The sequence below is a fragment of the Seriola aureovittata genome, chromosome 9 (genome assembly GCF_021018895.1).
Source record: "Seriola aureovittata isolate HTS-2021-v1 ecotype China chromosome 9, ASM2101889v1, whole genome shotgun sequence".
NCBI classification, from domain to species: domain Eukaryota; kingdom Metazoa; phylum Chordata; class Actinopteri; order Carangiformes; family Carangidae; genus Seriola; species Seriola aureovittata.
The window spans coordinates 14,409,104-14,431,118 of record NC_079372.1 but is presented as its reverse complement, the minus strand read 5'-3'; the positions used below and the strand labels follow the sequence as shown (position 1 = coordinate 14,431,118).

Below are 22,015 nucleotides of genomic sequence, written 5' to 3'. Positions count from 1 at the left end.
CAGCTCTGTGGATTTAGACTGTCTCTGTGTATTGCGATTCTTCATGTAATCCCACACTGACTCTCTGATGTTGAGATCAGGACTCTGTGGGGGCCAGACCATCTGTTGCAGGGCTCCTTGTTCTTCTAGTCTCTGAAGATAGTTCTTTATGACTCTGGCTGTATGTTTGGAGTCATTGTCCCGCAGCAGAATAGATTTGGGACCGGTTTCACTCCTCCCTGGTGATACAGAGGGATGGATAAGAATCTACTAGCAGCAGATGTTACAAAACGCTTATGAGAGACATCCAGTCAAACTGCACGCACTGGCTATTTAAACAATGAGTCCCGGTAGCCATGAAGGTGTCACCTGAACATATTCATCCGCGCAAGTGTAAACATAAGACTGCCTACAAAGAAGAGAATTGTTTTATACATCAGGCTACAATTTACTATCTCTTGATAACGCGACGCGACAAATTACGTCATGTTAATCACCATTAGATGTAATTTTTTTCAGGCCAGTGATAAAGTGGAAAGTGTCGAGAAACGTTACATTGAACGATGTCTCTGTAAGACTTTGGGCTGCAGCCTGAAGAGCTGACATCACGATAATCGCCTATAGCTCTTTCCTGCTTTAAATATGGAAATATTCAGTGTTGGAAGAAATTGCTCAGATCATTTGACTTGAGTAAAAGAAGCAACATCACGATTTGGAAATACTGTGTTACAAGTAGAAGCCCTGCATTAAACATTTTCCTTATGTAAAAGTGCAAAAAGATATATCAGCATCATAATATACTTGAAGTACCAAAAGTAAAAGAAGTCATTGTGCAGAATGGCCAGTTTTAGGATAATGTGTATTATATTGCTGTATTGTAGTAATTGGTGCATTAATGTGTACATCAAACTAATGTAGTAGCTGGTAAAGGTGGAGGTCATTTTAATTAGCCTACTTTACTGTGCTGAGCTTGTTAATTATCTCCTTGGGATCAAGAAACTCCTTAACTTATCTTAGTCAATATATCATACTTTATTGATTGTGATACTGATACTGATTTTGTACTAATATGAATTCTGAAAAAGTAACAGTATATAAATAATCAAATAAATGCAGTGGAGTAAAAAGTACAATATTTTGCTCTAAACTGTAATGGAGTAGAGGCAGAGGGGGTTGCAGAAAATGGAAATATTCATGTAAAGTACAAGTACTTTAAAACTTTAAAACTTTACAGTGAATGTGCTCAGTTAGTTTCCACCACTGGAAATGTTTGTGTACTTATTAACCATATGACATTTTGAATTTTTTTTGGTTTAGGTCCAAAAATCAATTACCACTCTAAACAAGCCCAATACAGATTTTATGAGGATAAACCACAGCCTTAGGTCCAGCTATTTTTATTATCTTGATCCTGGCTGTAGCTTAATGGTTACACATTCGGTCACCAGAAAAGCCCCAGCTCTCATCAGTTCCAGTAAATCCGACTGAATCCAATGGCAGGAGAGCAGGGTTTGATTAACCTCCTACGGGCAAAAAGTTGTTGTTGAGTCCCTCACCTTTTATAAACTAAACAATCAGTTGGTTTTTAAGGAAAATAATTCACAGATGTAATGATAATGAAGATAATTGTTGGTTGCAGCTCTGCTTCTATGATGGATTAATACGACTCTTGTGAGTGTTGATTACTTGACACACAGAAACAATAGAAGCAATTTGATAATACTAATAAAAGAGCAACAACAAATACAACAAATGAGTTCAACATAAACTAAAATGATGAAAGTCTTAAACCTACATTCTGGCTCATGGTCCCTCTGCAAAACCAGGGCCTCAAGATGGAGGATGGAAGACTTAACATAGCTGATAATATACTGTGCTTCAGTGGTACAAGCTTCTGATTAATCAAATTATGTAAACTCAAGTGAAATGTAGTAAACCTGGGGCTTTTGGGGCCCCTGGGCGACCGGTTGGAGGGGTATAGATTTGCATCTTGAAACTGTGAGAAGATTAAAAATTAAAATTTCATGATATGATGTCTTTATAAAATGCATGGCTGGATTAACCTGCCCCGCCCCAGGGCAAGCATATGGTGTTCAGCCTTTATTGACCTCCACTATACATGGCAGTTTCATTATTTCACACAGAAACCAACCAGTGATCTAGAGCTGAAATGATTAGTTGATAGATTAGTCGATTAGTTCTCCTATTATGGATTAACACTACTTTAAAGTAGGTTTTCTGTGTGTTAATTATTTGACAAAGAGAAAAACGAGCACAATATAAACTATAATAAAACTAGATTTTGACACTGAATCCTTCCTCAAGACCAGAAGGATGAGATGGAGGATGGAGAAGCTGTCAGGGATGATTCTGTACTGCAGCGGTGCAAATGTGTGATTAATCCAATTATGTAGAACCAAATGATATATTTTACTTAAAAATAAATGCAGTTATAAGAAATACATACAATATGTTCATAAAGACACTTGCATGTATACAAACATACGTTTACCTACAGTAGCCAACATATACTCATATATACATTAAACCAAAGTTAACAAGGGCTTGTACAGGACAGACAGGAAGCTGAAAGCTTATACAAAGACTATCCTAAAAAGTCAAGTTAAGACAAACAGAATTACATCAAATAAAAACAATAAGGGCAGATAGACACAAATAAGGGACACATTTGTAGTAAACTTTGGGCTTTAAAGCCCCTGTGCAATTGCCTGGTTGGTTATCCAGCTTTACAAGAGAGGTATAGATTTGCATTTTGAAGCTATGAGAAGATTAAACATCAAAATGTGACAATATGATGTCTTTATATAAAACGGGGTCTAATTAAAAGAAACTATTCACAACTTATTTATTATATAACAACACTGACGAAAATGGAAAACGTATTCCGCTTGTTGCTTATTAAGAAGTCGATTTAACACCAAACACTGTGGAAACTGATAAATCACACAGGCATATATAAGAACTGTGTGGTGTCTAGTTTTTTGAGCGGACGTGCTCACTGCCTTGGAACATTCTCCTCACTGTGCGTGTGTGTGTGTGTACGTGTGTGAGAGAGTGTGTGTGTCTGCGTGTGTATGTGTTGCCTCCTCTGGTGTTGATGTCGACTGACTGCCATTGAGTCTGACGGTGAACAGACGGGCTTTTTCATAAAAAAAAAAACAAAACACTCCAGGTGAACCGCAACACCTCCACGCTCTTTTGGAAGCAGTGACCCGTCCTGTCCGAGCCTCCACCGGGTCGGTCCGAAACGATGAGCCAGCCTCGGCCGGACGAGTTCAAGCCTCCTCCGGAGTGCCCGGTCTTCGAGCCCAGCTGGGAAGAATTTCGAGATCCTTTTGCCTTCATTAATAAGATCCGTCCCATCGCTGAAAAAACTGGCATTTGCAAAGTCCGCCCGCCTCCGGTGAGTGCGAAAAAACCTGATAAAACCGACGCGGATGCTGAATTAGTTGACCGTTAAGACGGTTGTAGATGGACCCGGGGATTTAAAGGGACTGTTCAACATGGCGGATACACGGCTATGTTCATTCTTTGTGCTGCCACAGCTAGCTAGCTCTCATTTGTGATTATTTACGTCGTGCTCTTTTGGTCGACTTTGAGCTCGGTGGCAGCAATGTGGATGTGTCAGCTAGCTAAAAGTGGACTGTAGTCGTGGTTCACCGTGTGTCAACAAAGTCCCTGTGGTCCGGTCATTGAGCCACTTAGCTTGTGTGCTAACTAACAGCTAGCAGCTCAACCTGTCATAATTTAGCACACGGCTTTGACATAGGTGGCTATGCGGAAGCCATTCGGCTGCGTAGAAGGCTATGGTGATATCATAATACAATAAACATTAATTTGAACACTTCTTCGCCATTTTATCTTTAAATTCCCGACAGCCCTTCAGTTAATTATGGGTTATTTGTTGAAGAGCATCATGATGCAGTTGGGTCACCCAGTGTACTCCAGTGTGTGTGTGTGTGTGTGTGTGTACGTGTATGTGTGTATGTGATCCATCACTTCTCGGTCAAACTGACATTTTCTAATGAATAACTGAAGCAGTGCTTATTTGTTTCATGAGCCTGGCTAAATAATCGTGATAAGCCTTTTTATGTTCAAATGTCAAGCAAATTGGGCCATGCTTTGGACAAGAATACACTGGGTTATTTCATTACAAAGATCACTATACTTGCTAAATAACAAGTTGGGCCTTTTGAAGTTGTGGTTTAACTCGCCTTATTACGCAACGTTACAGTTGTGCTGCACATTATTATAATTTATGTTTCTTGAAGATGAAGCACTGTTCATGTATGAGCCTGTGTTGTAGGGTGTTGTCCTCCATGTTGGCTTTGTGGTAAGCTGGGCTGGTGAGTGAGTCTTCCATCTGGCCATTTTGTGTGCCAGTGGGGTTTGTTGGCTACTGACTTTAAACAAGAATTTGGGTTTCTGCTGCTTGTGTGACAGGGTTTTGTCATTGTACATGCTAGGCCGTGCGTGGTATTGAGGCAAATATTGATTGATCTTGTGAGCTATAAACTGAAAAGGATCACTCTTTGCTCACTCACTGCTCACTTCTTTCAGTATCAGCAGGCCTTCATTCTCTGCCAAACTTGATCCTAACATCAGTTTTAAAACCTGCAACCAATCTACCTCATTTCAGCTTAATTTAGTCAGTATGGGTAAATACTATGAAAATTTATGAAATTTAGATCCGTGCTTTGAAAAACAATGCTCACAGTCTTTGGCAGTGGGCAGTCTTGAGAGGAAAAACAAACAGACTTTCCAGTATGACTTATCAATGCAACAATGAAAATCATAATTACACTATCTAGGCTAGATGTTGTGATGACCTTCATTTGTATTTTTGTTGCTGTTCAGGGTTGGCAGCCTCCGTTTGCCTGTGATGTGGACAGACTTCACTTTGTTCCTCGGATCCAGAGGCTCAATGAACTGGAGGTGAGTTTTGTTAGTCAAGTTATACCAATGATTATTTGACCATATCTACATGTGTGTGTTTGTACTCTAAATTGATCCATTTAATTTCCATGTTTTTTGTTGTGTTAATGTTATTTCTAGGTGAAGGCAGGCTACACTTATAATAACAATTATGGAACATAGAACAGTAATGTTACTATTGTCTTGTAATAATGTTATGTAACAAAGAGTGGATTTCAAATTTAGACTGACAATTATGAGGGTTAATTGCCATTTAATACAGTTTTTCAACAATTAAATTTAAAGTGGATTTATTTATTTATTTAGAAAAATAGGACACAACACTCCTTGATAGGTTCTTGATAAGTATAGGCCTGTTCATATTATATTTCTCCAGTGACTGTCTGGGTTTTCCTTGAATGCCTTGAATTCCATGTCTACATTGATTTCCTTGAATTGAACTTGTTTGTAGCTGACTGTTGTCATTGCTTATATGTCATTTCCCAGGCACAGACCAGAGTTAAGCTCAACTTCTTGGACCAGATTGCCAAATTTTGGGATTTGCAGGGATGTGCCCTGAAGATTCCTCATGTGGAGAGGAAGATTTTGGATCTATATAAGCTAAACAAGGTTGATAATTTACGTCACTGCACATTATTTTTATAAATATTTTAAAATGCAATTAACCAATGTTACAACATTAATGTAACTCACTGTCATTTCAGCTGGTAGCAGATGAGGGAGGATTTGACATTGTCTGTAGGGACAGACGATGGACCAAGATTGCACTACAAATGGGCTTTGCCCCTGGCAAAGCTGTCGGCTCACACCTGCGAGGGCATTATGAGAAAATCCTCTATCCCTACAATCTCTTTCAGAGTGGCGCAAACCTGCTGGTGAGTTGGACACTTGCATCACTTTGACAGGACATCTTGTTCCTGATGATACACACAAAGAGATGGCTCTCATGCATACAGCAATGGGTGGCTCATATCTGAAGAAAGACCTAATAATGCTTAGCCATAGCTTTTGTTACTACTAATTATTTCAAGCAATTATTACAAATGTGTTTCACTTAGAAGCCATTTGTCCTAGAAAAACATTGAAAGCAAATTTAAATCATAAAACAAATGCATTATTAGGTTATGCATGTTTGTGTTGAACTACAGCTTATATATCGCAAACATTTCAAATTTACTAAAGTTAATTCTGTTGTTTGACTAATATACTGGTGTGTGAATTTATCATCTGGTGTCTAGTATGTCATTTTATAGCTTTAGCACCCTGATATTCAGTAATATCTCGCAAGAGAGCTTATTCAAGGTCATTGGATTGGTATTGTGTGACCTCTTGGACAGGTCACTCTAAATTGTTTAATTACCCGAGCTCTCTCTTGCCTCAGGCACCAGAGGCAGCTTCCAAACTGATGCGTTTGGAGGCTGATCCTGAACTTGAAAAGGTATGTTTGTGTCCTGGTTAAGAAGCCACTTGGCTAACAAAATGCATGCTTATCCATGGCTAGATTTGTTTTTCAGAATTTAACCCATTGTAGAACCGTTTTATTTTAATATTAACATAAAACAAGCAATCTTTCCCTCTACATGTCAGTCTACATTTAACATGTTTCTTGGGACAAACATAAAAAACAATTGGCCTCATTCACCAATATCTTCTTAAGTATTTTCTTTAATTCTTTCTTAAGTTGTTAAAGTTCTTAAGAAAACTCTACATCAGATTCATGAATGTGTTTTCCCTAACCGCAGAATTGGGCGCACCTGTGTTCTTATATTGATGAATGCCAATCTCCTCATAAATTGAAAGTGTGTGGCAGTTGGCCCTAATTAGCATCAGTAAACACTCAAAAATGCCCATAAAAAGGCTGAGACTGAAGGGTCGTGTGCAGACACAGACAGTAGTCACAAAGAGATACTGTAACGGAAAGTTGAGAAAATGCCAAAGTAAAAATCTTAAGACGGAGCACCAGGATCAAAACGCAAAAGGAACTTTAGTAGTTCTGAAGTGGACATACTGCTGCAGGAAGTGAGCTGCAAACGAGCGGTTAGTAGAACCAAAGAAAACACAATAACCACTTATTTTGTTCAAACATGTCAGCACTCAAAAGTGCGTAAGAGTGCTCTGGAGTGTACGTAGATTCTGTTCTTTCCTAAGAACAAATCCCAAATAAGAAAACATTGGTGAATGTCAGAATCTTTGAAAAAGTGCGTAAGTGCGTTTTAAGAAGAAATTTCTTCTAAGAATGGAAGGTGAATGAGGCCCAATGCTTTTGTTTCTGTCACAGTCAGCAGTCAGCCATTGTGTGACAGTTATGTATCAGTTAAAATACTGTAGTAGATTTTCAGTTTTCTTCTGTCCTTGTCAAGTGAACCTATAATTAATTACAATATAATTAATAACTCAAAGATAAATCCTGAACGTCTGATATTCATTGCCTGCCCTCCACTGCCTCAGATCAAATCTGTCTGTCTACTTCTGGTTTGGTATGTTCCTCTTGACTTTCTGTTTGGGGTGATGAGTTCTAACCACATCCTTCTTATGGCCACTTTTGTCTTCTGGCTGTTTAATATGAAACTATTTTTAATACAAACTACAGTCTTTGATAGAGTATGCCCCATACTTTCAACCACACGTGGTAGCTGCTGATACTTCCCAGTAACTGTCACAATGGTTTGTTCAGTTCATTTTATTATAACTGATAAACTGAAGTAATAATCATGTCATATATAATTTGATCCTTTTTAAATTGTAGGCCGCTGTACGCTCTCACTGCTTGTTTAAAATAGTTACATCTATTTTGACTGCGTTTATATTCATATTAAAAGCTCTATATAATATTCCTTGGACATCTGATTACTGCATTTGAGCGGACAGGTATTTCCAGTTAGGCACACAACAGCTTTTTTATCAGTGACTGTGGCTTTAACTGGCATATTATTTCCCTCAGTGTATTCAGAAGCCAGTCCAGTTGCTGGAGAGTACAGAAGGCATGGAGATAATGGACACCAAGGAGCACAAGCTGCAGGACCAGGCTCTGAGGCCACCTGCCCAGGCACCTGACATTTGCCCCAGTGCCCGCAGAGCCAAACGCATGAAGTGTGAGGTCGGTGTTGTTGAAGAGAGTGACACACACTTTGTTAAAACTGTCCTGAAACCTGCAGCACAGTATTCCTCACTATTCTCCACACATTTCCACACACATCATCATTTTAGTAGTTATAAGTTGCCAGCAGTTTCACTTCTCATTTATTCTTAATTAGGCCATCTGTGTGAAGACTGAACCAGGTGAGCCCGTCGACAACAGGCCAAACCTGAGGCGGAGGATGGGTTCTTTTGTTGCCAAGCCAGAACCAGGTCAGACTCCACATCCCAGAGTGAAAAAAATGTTATACTGATGTCAGTTACAGTATTTACAGTAACATTTTACTTTAACCACCAATATTCAGCTTTTGTAAGCAGTATATAAACATTTAATTAATGTAGTAGTAGTAGCAAAGGTAAGTGGTGGTAGTAGTAGTAAAAGTAATTAAATGGTTTTATTCAGAACTTCTTGTTATGACAGTTGTGACAACACTTATTACTGGTGATAGCATGCTTCCTGTTGTCTTGCAGAGAAAGAGATTCCCATTCCAGTGAAACAGGAACCAGTTGAAAGTAAAGAACCAGTAATTGAAACTGACAAATTCAAGTCACGGTACAAAAAATTCATCCCTCAAGTTCCTCCAAGTCCAGTAAGTAGAAAAGTCTCTGCATGTGATATCAAATTTCCTGATCAAAAATGAATAGGCTGGATAGTTTAATGCATCATCTGTCGTACACACTCAACTTTCAGTAAAATACATTTCCTTTTTCCTGTTTTTTTTGTTTGTTTTTTTTTATAAAGTTTATTGATTATAGGGCTCCATTAGCTTCTGCTAATCTAGGTTATAGTCTTCCTGTACAAATAACAACAAAACTAAACTTGCATTACAAGCTACATGTAATTACATAAAAGATAAAAGAAAAGGTAAAACATACATTTACAGGAGGAATTAAAAGGAGTCCAAATTGTTCTAAAACATGTTTGAACTATTACATAACCCAGTCTCAGTGCTCTCAGAATTAGAAATTCTCATTAGATGAAAGTTACAAGAATAAGTTCAGTTGCCAGTTTATTAGGTACACCCGGCTAAAACTAATGCGTGTAAGTTTCACTTTTTATTTAATTAATTTGTTGTTGTTTGGCAGATGATTTCTGTCACTTCAGTCCGTAGTCATGGCTCTGAAACAGATTCATTACAAACTCCTCCTTTTGTTCTCCAGGTGGATCTGGTTGTGTGTCTGGTGTGTGGCAGTGGGGGAGATGAAGACCGTCTGTTGCTGTGTGACGGCTGTGACGACAGCTACCACACTTTCTGCCTGATTCCTCCTCTACACGACGTCCCCAGAGGAGACTGGAGGTGCCCCAAGTGTCTGGCTCAGGTGAGGATGAACTGCAAAGTCTGATTAACAAGATGTAAACTGACTCTTGGTTAATGAGCCGTGCAAGTTATTAAAACAACAAGCCTGTCTACCTCAAAAAAATAATTACAAAAAAAAAGAAGAAAGAAAAGAGAAAAAAGAAATTATAGAAATGACTTTGAAAGTTATTAAATTACTCCAAAAACACATTTAACTTATTTGTTCAATGATTTTTTTTTATCTCACATGCAGGAATGCAGCAAACCTCACGAGGCGTTCGGCTTTGAACAAGCATACAGAGACTATTCCTTGCGTGCATTTGGGCAAATGGCTGATGCATTCAAATCTGATTACTTCAACATGCCAGTTCATGTAAGTAGAAAAAGTTTCAAAATAAACCCATTAGTCTCTCTGGGTCTGAGTACTTTGAATTTGAAAGTGTTTTTCGTGTGTTTTACAGATGGTACCCACAGAGCTGGTGGAGAAGGAGTTCTGGCGTTTGGTTGGAGCCATCGATGAGGATGTCACTGTGGAATACGGGGCAGATATTGCCTCAAAGGAGTTTGGGAGTGGATTCCCCATTCCAAATGGAAAATTAAAAGTTTCCCCAGCAGATGAGGTAAACTGATCCCCACACACTCTAAATATACCTCTGACATAAGGTATTCGAAACCTGAGAGCGCTGTCTGTGGAATCAAAATAATGCAGTCATAGGTTTTTGACTCTATTTGATAGTTTGAGTCTATCATAAAGATTAAGCGGTATGAGCAGTATATCGCCCAATAATTCATGTGTAATTGATCCAAGTATGTCGTCCCTCTTGCAGAAATACCTCAAGTGTGGCTGGAACCTCAACAACCTGGCGATGATGAACCCTTCTGTCCTGACTCATGTGACAGCTGACATCTGTGGGATGACGCTGCCTTGGCTTTATGTTGGCATGTGCTTCTCATCCTTCTGCTGGCACATTGAGGATCACTGGAGCTACTCCATCAACTACCTGCACTGGTACTTAAAAAAAACATCTGCTAATACTAAAGCTCAGCTGCTCTTCTTGTGTTTCTTTAGTTTGTGTTGCTAGAATCTGGACTTTGTTTGCTCCTCATTTTTGGCTCAGTAGAACTAAACTTTGTGTTTATTTTGTTTACTTTAAGGGGGGAACCCAAAACCTGGTATGGAGCTCCTGGTTTTGCAGCAGAACAGCTGGAGGAGGTGATGAAGAAACTGGCTCCAGAGCTGTTCGAGTCTCAGCCAGACCTGCTACACCAGCTGGTCACTATCATGAACCCCAACACCCTGATGGCTCACGGAGTGCCAGTAAGCCCACAGCTTCACACAGCTGATACTTTAATGAACAAGTAGCTGGTCTCTCCATCCAGAACATGAATCATCTTCTTTTGTCTCCCCTCTGCTTCAGATTTACAGAACAAACCAGTGTGCTGGTGAGTTTGTCATCACGTTTCCAAGAGCCTATCACAGTGGCTTCAATCAAGGCTTCAACTTTGCTGAGGCGGTCAACTTCTGCACCGTGGACTGGGTATGCATCACTTCATTTATGTTATTCTTAAAAACACGTGCCAGTTGTTTATGAAAATAAGCTACTTCCTCAAGCTTGCCTGCATAAAGAGGCAGTCCTTGTAAGAGACAGAATTTAGTATTATTTATGATTTTACAACATAACACTAAAAACAGCCGTTAATCTAAGTGGCTGCCAAGCAACATACAAGTACTGGTATGAGTTGTTACTCTTTAATGCATCAGTATTCAGATTACCGGTAACTTCCATGTTCAGAGATGTGTGGGATCTAATGATTATTTCATATGCTATTTCAATCTACAGATTATTTTCTCAATTAATCAGTTGGTCTATAAAATGTATCAAAGAGTCAAAAATGTCCTTCACAAGTTCTCAGACCTACCAGACCCAGACCTAAAAGATATTAAGTTTGCTGTAACAAAAGAATAAGAAAAACAGAACGTATTCACATTTGAGAAGCTGGAACCAGTGAAATTTTTCCTTTTCTGCTCAAAAATCATATAGTTATCAAAATCATATAGTTATCAAAATTGTTGCAGGTAATTTTCTGTGAATTTGATGTATAAGCAACTCCTGTGACATCGTATTTTGGTTACCTGCATTTTATTTTGGACTCGACCTGACATAATTTGTCCTTACAACCCTTTTCTTTCCGATCTATGATACCAGATGCCTCTTGGCAGGCGGTGTGTTGACCACTATCGTATGCTGCACCGTTACAATGTGTTCTCCCATGATGAAATGGTGTGCAACATGGCCTCGAAAGCCGGCACACTCGATGTGGTCCTGGCCTCAGCTGTCCACAAGGACATGGTCGTCATGATCCGAGAGGAGCAGCAACTGAGAGAGAAAGTGAAGAAAATGGTAAGATAGTCCTCATTTTCATTATGTTAGCACATGATTTTACTTATTCTGCTCACAACCTTAATAGAGACAGGTTGTGCACACAATTATCTTTCTGTAAAATTACATCTTTTTAATTTTCAGAGTAAAGCCATATAATAGTGTCATTTGTATGTAAGCTTTGTTGATTGCTAACAGTGCAGGGTTTACAACAATTACATGTCTTTACAAGTCCAAAGAGATATCATGCTCATTCAAGCAGACACACTCTCTGTGTTGTGCTTTACTTGGATTGCTTTTAACACCTTTGTTGTTGTGTCACACCTTCAGGGGTTGTTACACTGCAAGGAGGCAAAATATGATCACCTCCAGGATGATGAGCGGCAGTGTGCCAAGTGCAGGACCACCTGCTACCTGTCTGCCGTCACCTGTCCCTGTAGCCAAGGAGTGTTGGTCTGTCTGCACCACATCAGTGACCTCTGCTCCTGCCCCGTCAACAACTACACACTGAAGTAAGTCCCTCTGGATCTGATTCAGAGGCAGTTAACAAGCTTTTTGTGCAGACATCAGAGTACAAGATGTATGAATGTAATGAATATGTCTGGAAAATTAATATTTTATTACTGAAAACTCTGAATCTGCTGAAGGAGATTTGTGTGTCTTATTACCACTGTGTGCCCTATAACTTCAGTGTTGTGTTTGCTCTTGCAGTTACAGATACACACTGGACGAGCTGTTCCCCATGATGACTGCTGTGAAGCAGCGAGCTGAGCTGTATGATGAATGGGCCTCCCGTGTGACCGAGACTCTAGAGGCTAAGCTGGAGAAGAAGAAAGGTAAGCAGCAGGAGAAAATAAGAAAACAAATCATTAAAGATACCCGTGGTTTTACATGCTTAAGCCAAATAACTTAAAATTCAGGTCTTCGTCAGCCAAAACACACATCTGCAAACTTTTGTTAATTATGTTTTCACTCGTAAAGCAATCTTTTATTGTGGGACTAATTTCAATGGTGGAGATACACTTTCTACCAAAACACTGTAGCTAGGAGGGATGGCTTGTCACACCTACTGTATGTAGGTGCCTCCACCAACAGCAGTTCCTTAATGTCCCATTCGTAGCAGCAAAAATACATTGTTGTGGATACACAACATACACAATGTGACGTGTGTTGTATTCACACCATTAGCTGGCATCACTATTCTGCTACTTTTTGTGTACTAACCAGTCTACAGGTCTTCTGGTCTTGATCATCTAATGATACAGCACATTTGAGTCTGATGTAGAGGAATGATGTGTTTATATGCTGTTGTTTTAGCTACTGTTCTCCACTCTGAAGTCAGCAAAATGATTTTCAGGGACCATTCAGTAGAACTAACTTATTAGAGAATTTATCACCGTTTTTACAACCTTCATGTCTGATGATTATTTTTATTCCCTCTTGAGTTTCCAAGCATCATAACTTATAAAGGCAATGCCATGTGGTTGCTCTGTCATCAGGACGTGAATGCACCACCAGGAAGGATTCACAATCCACTCCGTCATTTTAACACATTAAAACTCTAAAGTTAGGTGGATTTAACAAAAACCAGTGTGGACTAGTGTTTTATTATGATGGTTTAGATATACTGAGCAGGTTTCAAGTGTCTGAGTTAATTTTCATAAGATACTAAAATGAACTGAAAACAATGGGTTCCTGGAGGGAGGAAAAAACTCATTTAAAAATTAAAGCACCACTTGCATGAATTGGGAAATGGCTGTCAGTAATATAAGTTATAAGCCCACAGGATTTACTGAGCTGTGCAAAACTAGTGGTGTGGTCTATGTTACAACACAACTGAACAAATTGCTGTGACCAAAAATTAAATTAAAATGAAAAACAACTGGAACGCACTGCTGAGCAATGTGTTAGGCTATTTAAACTATGAATGTTTCTGTATGTGTCAGACTATGGTTGACCAGGTGTTCTCTCCTCAGGTCTGCCAGTCTTCCGCTCCCTTCTTTGTGAATCAGAGTCTAAGGTGTTCCCTGACAACGACCTGCTGCGTCGGCTTCGCCTGGTGACACAAGACGCAGAGAAGTGCTCATCGGTGGCACAGCAGCTGTTGAACGGCAAGAGGCAGACCAGGTACCATTAATACACTCTGCTATATCAGATAGGTGCATAGATTAGTTGTTTTCAAATTACATGTCTGGAAATAGTTTTAGTGCGATAATGGGGTTATTTTTTCTTCCGCTAGGTACCGGTGTGGTAGTGGGAAATCACGCAGCCAGTTGACTGTGGAGGAGCTGAGTTCATTTGTGAGGCAGCTGTATAACCTCTCCTGCAGTCTCCCTCAGGCGCCCATGTTGAAGGTAGGCTGAGGAGAAGAAACATGTCCTGTGACATTACCAAAATAAAACTACATTTATTTTAATTAAAGCTGCACAAACACTGTGCATTTTTGTTATGTCCTGCTGCCACCATGCTACATGGCATTTGGGACATTATGTTGTCATGGTTCATGATCTCTCACTCTGTAGATACATTCATGTGACGATGATAATTCAAAACGATGCACAGAAACTTACACCACAGGTACCCGATATGGAGCATGATTAGACTGATTAGATTGGAGCACCTTTCTGCATAAATTTGCATATTAATGAGAGAATTTATAATTTCACAGAAATTGCTGTAACTGCAGCACTTCAAGCTAATAAGTTCAAATTGATACCAAATATGTAGCATGCAGAGACAAACGTGTTGGTATGGAAAATCTCTGCTAATTAATGAGCTAACTGGCTAATTGATTTTTGTTGTGAACACGATAACTCAAGAACTCAGGTGCCCCAGGTGGAGTAGATCTGATTAGGTTTTGGTGTGCCACAACGCGAGTGTTCACACAGTCGGTCAGTTCTGCCCATGAACAGTCGCAGTAAAGTTTATTCAAACAAGAGCTGCCTCCTCAACAATGATGACAAAAAAAGTATCATCATCAAAAGTTCTAAGTAAGAAGAAATGGAGCTGCAATTGCCTGGAAGATTCGGTCCCACTTGTCTGTTCTGCTACAAAGTGCAGTTTCATATCACATCAGGTTCAATCAAGACTTTTAGTCACAACATCTAAAATACTTCTTCACATGCTCATTACAGTTTGTAATGGATCTTTTGACACCGTGGAACTGCTTAAAGTGCCAGACGCTGAACCAAAACTTCAGTCATGCCAGAAACCTAGCCGAACATCCGACAGCCGGATCGTTGAGCGTTCAGACACTTAATCTGGCATTGTGACCCCTCAAACTGAACTTCAAACAGCAACCAATCTGGAAGACATTCAGCTCAAATTCAGGGTTAAAATTGGGCTTAACTACTGCATAGTTTCCTGTGTGATATAATGAATGTGATTTTGAATAACACAGAAATCACTAGACTTTAACTACTTGTATGTCTGGATTGATTTCTTCTTTCAGGAACTCTTGAATCGCATCGAAGACTTCCAGCAGCACAGCGAGAAGGTCCTGGCAGATGAAGTTCCCAGCGTCGCTGAGATCCAGAGCCTGTTAGACGTCAGCTTTGACTTTGACGTGGAGCTGCCAGAGCTGCCTCGCCTGAGAGTGAGGCTGGAGCAGGCACGCTGGCTGGAGGCGGTGCAGCAGGCCAGCACCCAGCCTGCCACCCTGACTCTGGAGTCCATGAGGAGGCTCATCGACCAGGGGGTCGGCCTGTCGCCTCATCCCTCCGTGGAGAAAGCCATGGCACGTCTTCAGGAGCTGCTCACTGTGTCCGAGCACTGGGAGGACAAGGCGAGCAGTCTCCTCAAAGCCAGGTGAGAGCAGCATCGACTGATCCATGATGATATTAGCATTTAAAACCATAGGGTCAAAAAAAACATCCAAAACATCAACAGGAAGTGATAGTTGTGATAGGTTTTCATGCTCTGTTACCAGTAGATTTAATCAGAAGACCAATCTTTTCCTTAATGTAATTTTATTCTACCAGTCAAAGCTTGAACTTTCTGTCCAGGTATTTGCACTGACTTATTGTAACTTTATAATGTAATATGACGTCAGTGCTCCTGATTTTGCTTCATTTTAATTACAGCTAGTGCAAAATGCTGCTGCTAGAATATTCAACAAGATCAACAAAAAGTGAGCATCATATTTAGTTCTGCCCTCATTCCATTGGTACTCAGTGCTGTTCAGTATTAACTGTCACAAGTGCTTTTCAGAGGCTTTTAATGGCATGGCTGTCAGGAATGTGCATCTCTTCTCTCCATTGTCAGAAAAACTAATTTCAAGTCAGGGCTTAAATTTCTACATTTTCTAAAAGCGTTCTGTTCCTTCACCATGCTTAGTTTACTGCAGCTTAGTATTTTCCAAAAGATGTTTGACACCTCTCAAGACTTGTATTATATTGCAGTCTTGATTTTAAAAGTAACGGTAGGCTTTAAAATATCCGTTAAAAACTCTGTGTACAGGACATGTTCAACAATTTGAAAGTTTCCTGTGAGGATGTCTTGTTATAGATAAATGTTAATTTGGAAGTGATGCAGGTATTGTGTCAATGTTTATTACCTGCAGTATATCATTTGTGTTTTACTGCCCATCAGACCTCCACACTCCATAGAAACCCTCAGTGCTGCTGCTGAGAAAGCATCTGGCATCCCCGCTTACCTCCCAAACTGTCTGCTCCTGAAGGACACCATCAGAAAGGCCCAAGAGTGGCTCCAAGAAGCAGAGGAGCTTCAGGTTAGGGCACTCATTATTCTACATGACTGGAGGGGGGGGGGCCGGGTGGGTGTTATTCTTTGTGTGGGTTGATTTGAAAGTGATTTCAACACTAAAACAATCTGCTTATTTCAGGCCAGTGGTTGCGTACTGATGGTGGACAGCCTCTCTGACATGGTGCTACGTGGACAAGCCGTTCAAGTCCACCTGGAACCTTTAGACAGGCTGGAGTCTTTAATGGTAGAAGTGCAGGAATGGAAAGAATCTGCAGCTTCAACTTTTCTTCAGAAAGACTCAACTCTTACCTTGCTGGAGGTAAAATCCCACAAATTCGAAACGAATATTAAGACCATAAGGCTGTCATTGTTCAGCTCAGCTTATTTCTTACATCCACTGTATCCAGCTGCATCGTGTCCTAGTTATGTCCCAGCTCCTTCTGGATTTTAATCTGCACTGGAAAAGTTTAACCTGTTCTTCAGCAGCCACATTTCTAATAACATTTAGAGCTGTTTCATCACCATTTGTGGTGTTTTACAAGAATATTGAACACACTTTTACATGTCGATGTGGTCACAGATCCTTAGTGGCTGTAGACAACCTAACTTTCTCTGTGATTACCCATTTTAAATGTCTGTAAAGCTGATCACACACCGCATCTGCTTTCATACTCTAACAAACCTGTTATTATGTTAATTTTGTCAGATGGCATCATTATGTATAATGAAATATGGATCTGATGTGCACGGCATCAGCAAGTAGTGTGAAATGAGCCATGATTTAATCACTATTTCTTTCTGGTTCCTTTGTCCAACAACAGAAGCAGATGATAAGTAAATGAGAGCAACTAAGTCATGAGTTTGCCTATCTTAAAACAAAGTATGTGTTATCAAAGACAGCAGGACGGGACAGAACAGAGGTTTTTCTATCTCCCTCCTTCCCTTTGCTTTTTTCCTTTCTTTCTCTCTCACTAATTACAAACACTGTATATTTGTTAAGACAAAGTCTGTATCAAAGGAAATGCATCATCAGATATTCATCTTAAGTCAATTGCCAATAAATATAGCCAATACATATATTTACAAGTCAGTTTCAGGCTTCAGAGATGTTAGCTGTTTCAGCAAAAGTAGACCTGGTGTGGAAAGGTAGCAGAGCTGGTGGTCTGCCTTTACCTATCTGGGCCAGTTAGTGCAAAAGAAGCCTCACAGCTATTCTTTTCATCACAGGTTCTGTGTCCAAGATGTGAAGTTGGAAATGTACGCTCTCCAAAGAGGAAGGCCAAGAAAGGGAAAGAATCACCTAAAAGTAACAAAAAGAAAACGCTGAGGCTCAACACTCTCACTGAAGTGGAAAAAGCACTTTCAGAGACCAAGGATTCTACCTCTGCGGTAAGTATGGCCATTCCAGCAGTTGCCTTCAACACAAATATATAAGGGACAATGTGAGTAGATGCAATTGCCAAACTAACACTGACTTGTTCTCAATCTGCCTTTATTTTATTCACCAGATGGCAACTCTGGAGGAGCTGCAGGTTCGGGAGATGGAGGCTTTCTCTAATCTCAGGGCAGCAAATGAGTCAAAACTCCTTCCCACAGCAGACTGCATGGACCTAAAGGTGTGTGTCTGTCAGAAGGCGCCCATGGGTGCGATGCTGCAGTGTGAACTCTGCAGGGATGCCTTCCACAGTGTGTGTGTCAGAGAGGCATCAGACTCCTGCGAAACACAGCCGTGGCTCTGTCCGTATTGCCAGCGATCAGAAAAACCACCCTTGAACAAAGTCCTCTCCCTGCTATCGTCTCTGCGGCACATTGAAGTGCGCCTGCCGGAAGGCGACGCTCTGCACCACCTGGTTGAGAGGACAGTTAACTGGCAGCACCGAACACAGCAGATCTCACAGACATGTAACCTACCAGAGCTGGAAGAGAGACCAGGAACTCCTCCCACCCTGACATGCTGGGTTTCAGGCAGCAATGACACTCACAACAACACTCAGGTGCCTCATCATCAGCTTGTGTCACTGTTCTTGCAGTTCAGTGAAAATGTATTATTTGCAGATGTTAACTGTAGGATTTGATGTGTGTGTTACAGGCTCCTTGCTTGACTCCAGAGTGGAATAGGACAAGCCATTCTCAGACTGTCTTCTACACCGAGCAGAGATGCATACCACTGCAGGGTCTGTGTCATCCTATTCTGAGCTGCAGTAGTGACTAAATGAAGAAAACTCTTTCTGTAGATAGTTTGAAAACATGAGTCGTGGTTAATTGTTCAGTTTAGATTAGTATTGTTTATATTCTGGGTGTTTTTCTGTGTGACAGGCTTGAGTCAGGAGCTGGAGGAGCTGATGGTGGAGGGGCTCCTGCTGCAGGTGTCTCTGCCAGAGGTTCAGAGCCTCTACCACATTTTACTGGACAGAGCCACGAGCGAGCACATAAACAGATGCATGTTGCCACCACAGGACGAGTCCACAGACTGTGACAAACACATGCAGTTTAACTCTCAGGGAAAAAATCTGCCACTGGACCAGGTACAAACAAAGAGAATCTATGAAAACACATAACATAATAACTGCCTCAATATCAGTTTTCATTTGTGTTGTTTTTATTTTCAGGATGGTGTCAACGCCATGAGGGAAACCATGACTGGCTCAGAAAAGAAAACGAAGCGGCATCTGGAGAGGGAAGGTTTAGATGCAGAGCGCAGGCTGAAGGACAAAAAACACTCTCACAAAAGACAGAAGATGAATAAGAAGAACCTGCAGCGCAGACCAGCCTCGACCTCGTCCTCCCCGCGCTCGGATTTCTCCCAGTCTGACGACTCTGATGAGGAGATGGCTGTGTGTCCAGCAGAGAGGTGTCAGCTGCCAGAGGGAGATGAGGTGAGAAAAATGTCACTGCAAGGGCACAATAAAACCTGTGACATACAGTTTATCTCTACCCTGCAGGACAGGACAGTTTACCACCCAAAATAAATTCATGTTCTTGAGAAATAATTGAACGTCTTATTGTAGGTAGTAAATTACATTCTATGTGTTATTTGAAGGGTCCTTAAAAGTCCTTCATTTAAATGACCTCTTTGTTTCAAGAAGCAGGTTAAGAAGGATCTTTTAATGGCCAGCATGAACAGGAGAAATGATTACAGCAAAAACTGTTTCAGAGTACATACGAGTATGAAGATCTAAGTAACTGTGAACCTATTCTTTAAGAAACTGAACTTTCAAATAAAGAACTTGATGACACCAAATTAACCATTTAAAGTGGATGTGATCAGTATTTTTATATTAACAACAAATAACAAGGATCCACTTGCAGCAAAGCACCCAAAGAGACTTATCACTCGACTCTGCCGTTCCCCTCATACTGAGCAGTTCAATTTTCTTTGGTTTTATGGCGCTGTAAGGTCACTGTTTTGGTTCACTCCCACTGATCTCATAGCTTCGTTTTCAGCATAAAAGCTTAAAAAACCCACTGTTCACTACCTGCTCTACACCAAACGGCACCACACACAGCTTGAGACTAGCTGACGAACAAAGAGTAGCGGAGCACTTAACAACTACAGAGTCACATGTTTTCTTCAGGAGTTGATGGCGACCAGAATCAGAGCTAAAAGAGAGTCAACATTGGACTTAGATTCATGAGGCGGCCTGAAACTTAACTCTCTGGATGTGTAAATAAACAGCTCTACAGTTCACAATATCAACGGGTTTACAATTTTTTTTTTTTTTTCCTGCTGCAGGAAAAATCTGTTATTTCAGGTTTAATGTTAAATCATACTCTGTCATAGTGAAACCATCTTCTGTGTGTTTGCCTGCAGGTGGATTGGGTTCAGTGTGACGGCAGCTGTAACCAGTGGTTTCACCAAGTGTGCGTTGGTGTTACAGCTGAGATGGCGGAGAAGGAGGACTACATTTGTGTCAGGTGTACACTGAACGACGGACACATGAGGAAATAAATGAAGAGAAAGCGGAGATTTTTCAGAAGAATGGCTGAAGAGGCCTGTCTGTCGTCAGCCCGTTATTGGAGCCACCAGTCTGGATGTGTCACTGATCCTGTACCCACCCCCCTCCTCACCCCTGTCTTGTCTGTCTGACCCTTTTGTAACAACGGTGCTATCTCCTCTTTGACTTGTTGTCCAGAACTATAATGTTTAGTTATTTTTTGTATTTTTACATATATATTATATATATTTCTTTCTTCTTTTGAATTGTTTGTGGTTGTCTAAATGAAAAAAAAAAAACAAAACACAGGATGTGACGTGTGCTGCATGGGATTCCTTTACATTGGCGCAAAGGAGTCTTAAACATGGTGCACCCAGTAAAGAGGGTTAATCAAGGGGTAATATTATCTTCTCTGGAACTTCCTTGCATGTTAAACCAGAGCTAAGGGGACAGAAGTCAAGGTTTTCATCCCCTATCCCCAAAAGAATTACTATAACTTTTTTTTTCCTTTGAAATCCAGTGTTTAGTACATGCATCTTAATATAATTATTCCCATTTTTTTGTAGAATAGGTTTATTTATCTGAGCAATAATTTTTGTCTGAATTGACTTCAATGGTTTGATCTCCGCTGAGTTGTGTTGGTGCTTTAGCGATGGTGTGATGTACAGAAAGCTACAGGGGTGGATGGTTCACTGCTGTGGAGTCGAAATACAGCAGGCCGAAGGAAAAAGTCTCTGCTGACATGTACATCCACAGCATGTAAGCTGGTAAATGATACTGTGGGAAGGACTGGGGGGTAGCTGAAGATGTTACAAGTTTATATTGTGGAATAAAGCCCTTTTGTTCTATGGAGAAGTCTCGTCCATTGACTTGAACATGGTAGAAAGAAACCACTAGATGTCCTTGTAATCATTATAAGGGACCATCAGACTTTTTACACTCATTTATTCTTTACACCCAGAGTACATTTAGCTGAATCATTTGCAACCCATGTCTTATGAAACACAGTTTTTACTATAGTTGTATTGTTTGTAATGAAAATGTTGTCCTGGTCTCAGCTGAAACATAATTTCACAAAACCAGTTTAAAGCTACACATTCAGAGTTCTCTCCTGACAGCTGGACACCTGGTGCTTGCAGTGGACCAGACCATATTGAATGGCAGTTTCCCCAATTTTGGCAATGATCATGTTCTGAACAAACCACTGCCTCAATGTCACTTATCCACCAGAACAACTCTGGAATTGTTGCAGAGGTAAAACTTTATTATGTGGCAGGTGTGCTCTTAAATTTCATGTTAGTGTACTGTAATCTAAAAGTTTTGTGTACAAGCTGTTCCCACTAAATCTTTGAGTAGAGTGAGCGAAATGGGATTCAGCTGAATAATGAAAATGTTCACGTTATGACACATCATTTTGTTTGTGTTTAATAAACATAAAACATCCAGCAACCTGGTAATTTTATGTCATAAAACATATATTCCCTGTTCATATGACATGGAAATAAATGCTCAAAAAACTCATTATTTTGTTGTGTGAATTTCCAGTCAGACAAAGCCGCAGTTAGTTTGTCTGGTGCACTCATAACCTTCATGTTACTGTTCTGTTATAAACTGAAGTTTTGTGTGT

The 22,015-nt window shown here is 40.3% G+C and overlaps 1 protein-coding gene across 2 annotated transcripts; it reads left to right on the top strand.

Moving 5' to 3' along the window:
- Positions 1 to 2,504: 2,504 nt before the first annotated feature.
- kdm5bb (lysine (K)-specific demethylase 5Bb) lies at positions 2,505 to 21,236 on the top strand. Of its 2 annotated transcripts, XM_056384935.1 has the most exons (28): positions 2,505 to 3,403; positions 4,858 to 4,935; positions 5,422 to 5,544; positions 5,640 to 5,810; positions 6,317 to 6,373; positions 7,877 to 8,032; positions 8,190 to 8,283; positions 8,542 to 8,660; positions 9,232 to 9,390; positions 9,622 to 9,741; positions 9,830 to 9,988; positions 10,196 to 10,377; positions 10,524 to 10,686; positions 10,787 to 10,906; positions 11,576 to 11,770; positions 12,080 to 12,261; positions 12,461 to 12,585; positions 13,726 to 13,876; positions 13,989 to 14,103; positions 15,201 to 15,556; positions 16,340 to 16,478; positions 16,593 to 16,772; positions 17,681 to 17,842; positions 17,962 to 18,447; positions 18,543 to 18,627; positions 18,770 to 18,978; positions 19,063 to 19,329; positions 20,265 to 21,236. In XM_056384935.1, exons 1-28 carry the CDS (start codon positions 3,251 to 3,253, stop codon positions 20,400 to 20,402), a joined length of 4,644 nt encoding a protein of 1,547 aa, XP_056240910.1. In that variant the 5' UTR covers positions 2,505 to 3,250; the 3' UTR covers positions 20,403 to 21,236. The 2 variants fall into 2 exon arrangements, with proteins under 2 accessions (XP_056240910.1, XP_056240911.1); XM_056384936.1 differs by lacking the exon at positions 6,317 to 6,373.
- Positions 21,237 to 22,015: the final 779 nt, after the last annotated feature.

Excerpts from the sequence above, each read along its gene's own strand:
- kdm5bb (XM_056384935.1), top strand. The coding sequence starts at position 3,251 with ATGAGCCAGCCTCGGCCGGACGAGTTCAAGCCTCCTCCGGAGTGCCCG. Across the intron at positions 8,033-8,189 it reads CCAAACGCATGAAGTGTGAG|GCCATCTGTGTGAAGACTGA; the intron begins GTCGGTGTTGTT and ends ATTCTTAATTAG. Across the intron at positions 16,773-17,680 it reads CAACTCTTACCTTGCTGGAG|GTTCTGTGTCCAAGATGTGA; the intron begins GTAAAATCCCAC and ends TTTTCATCACAG.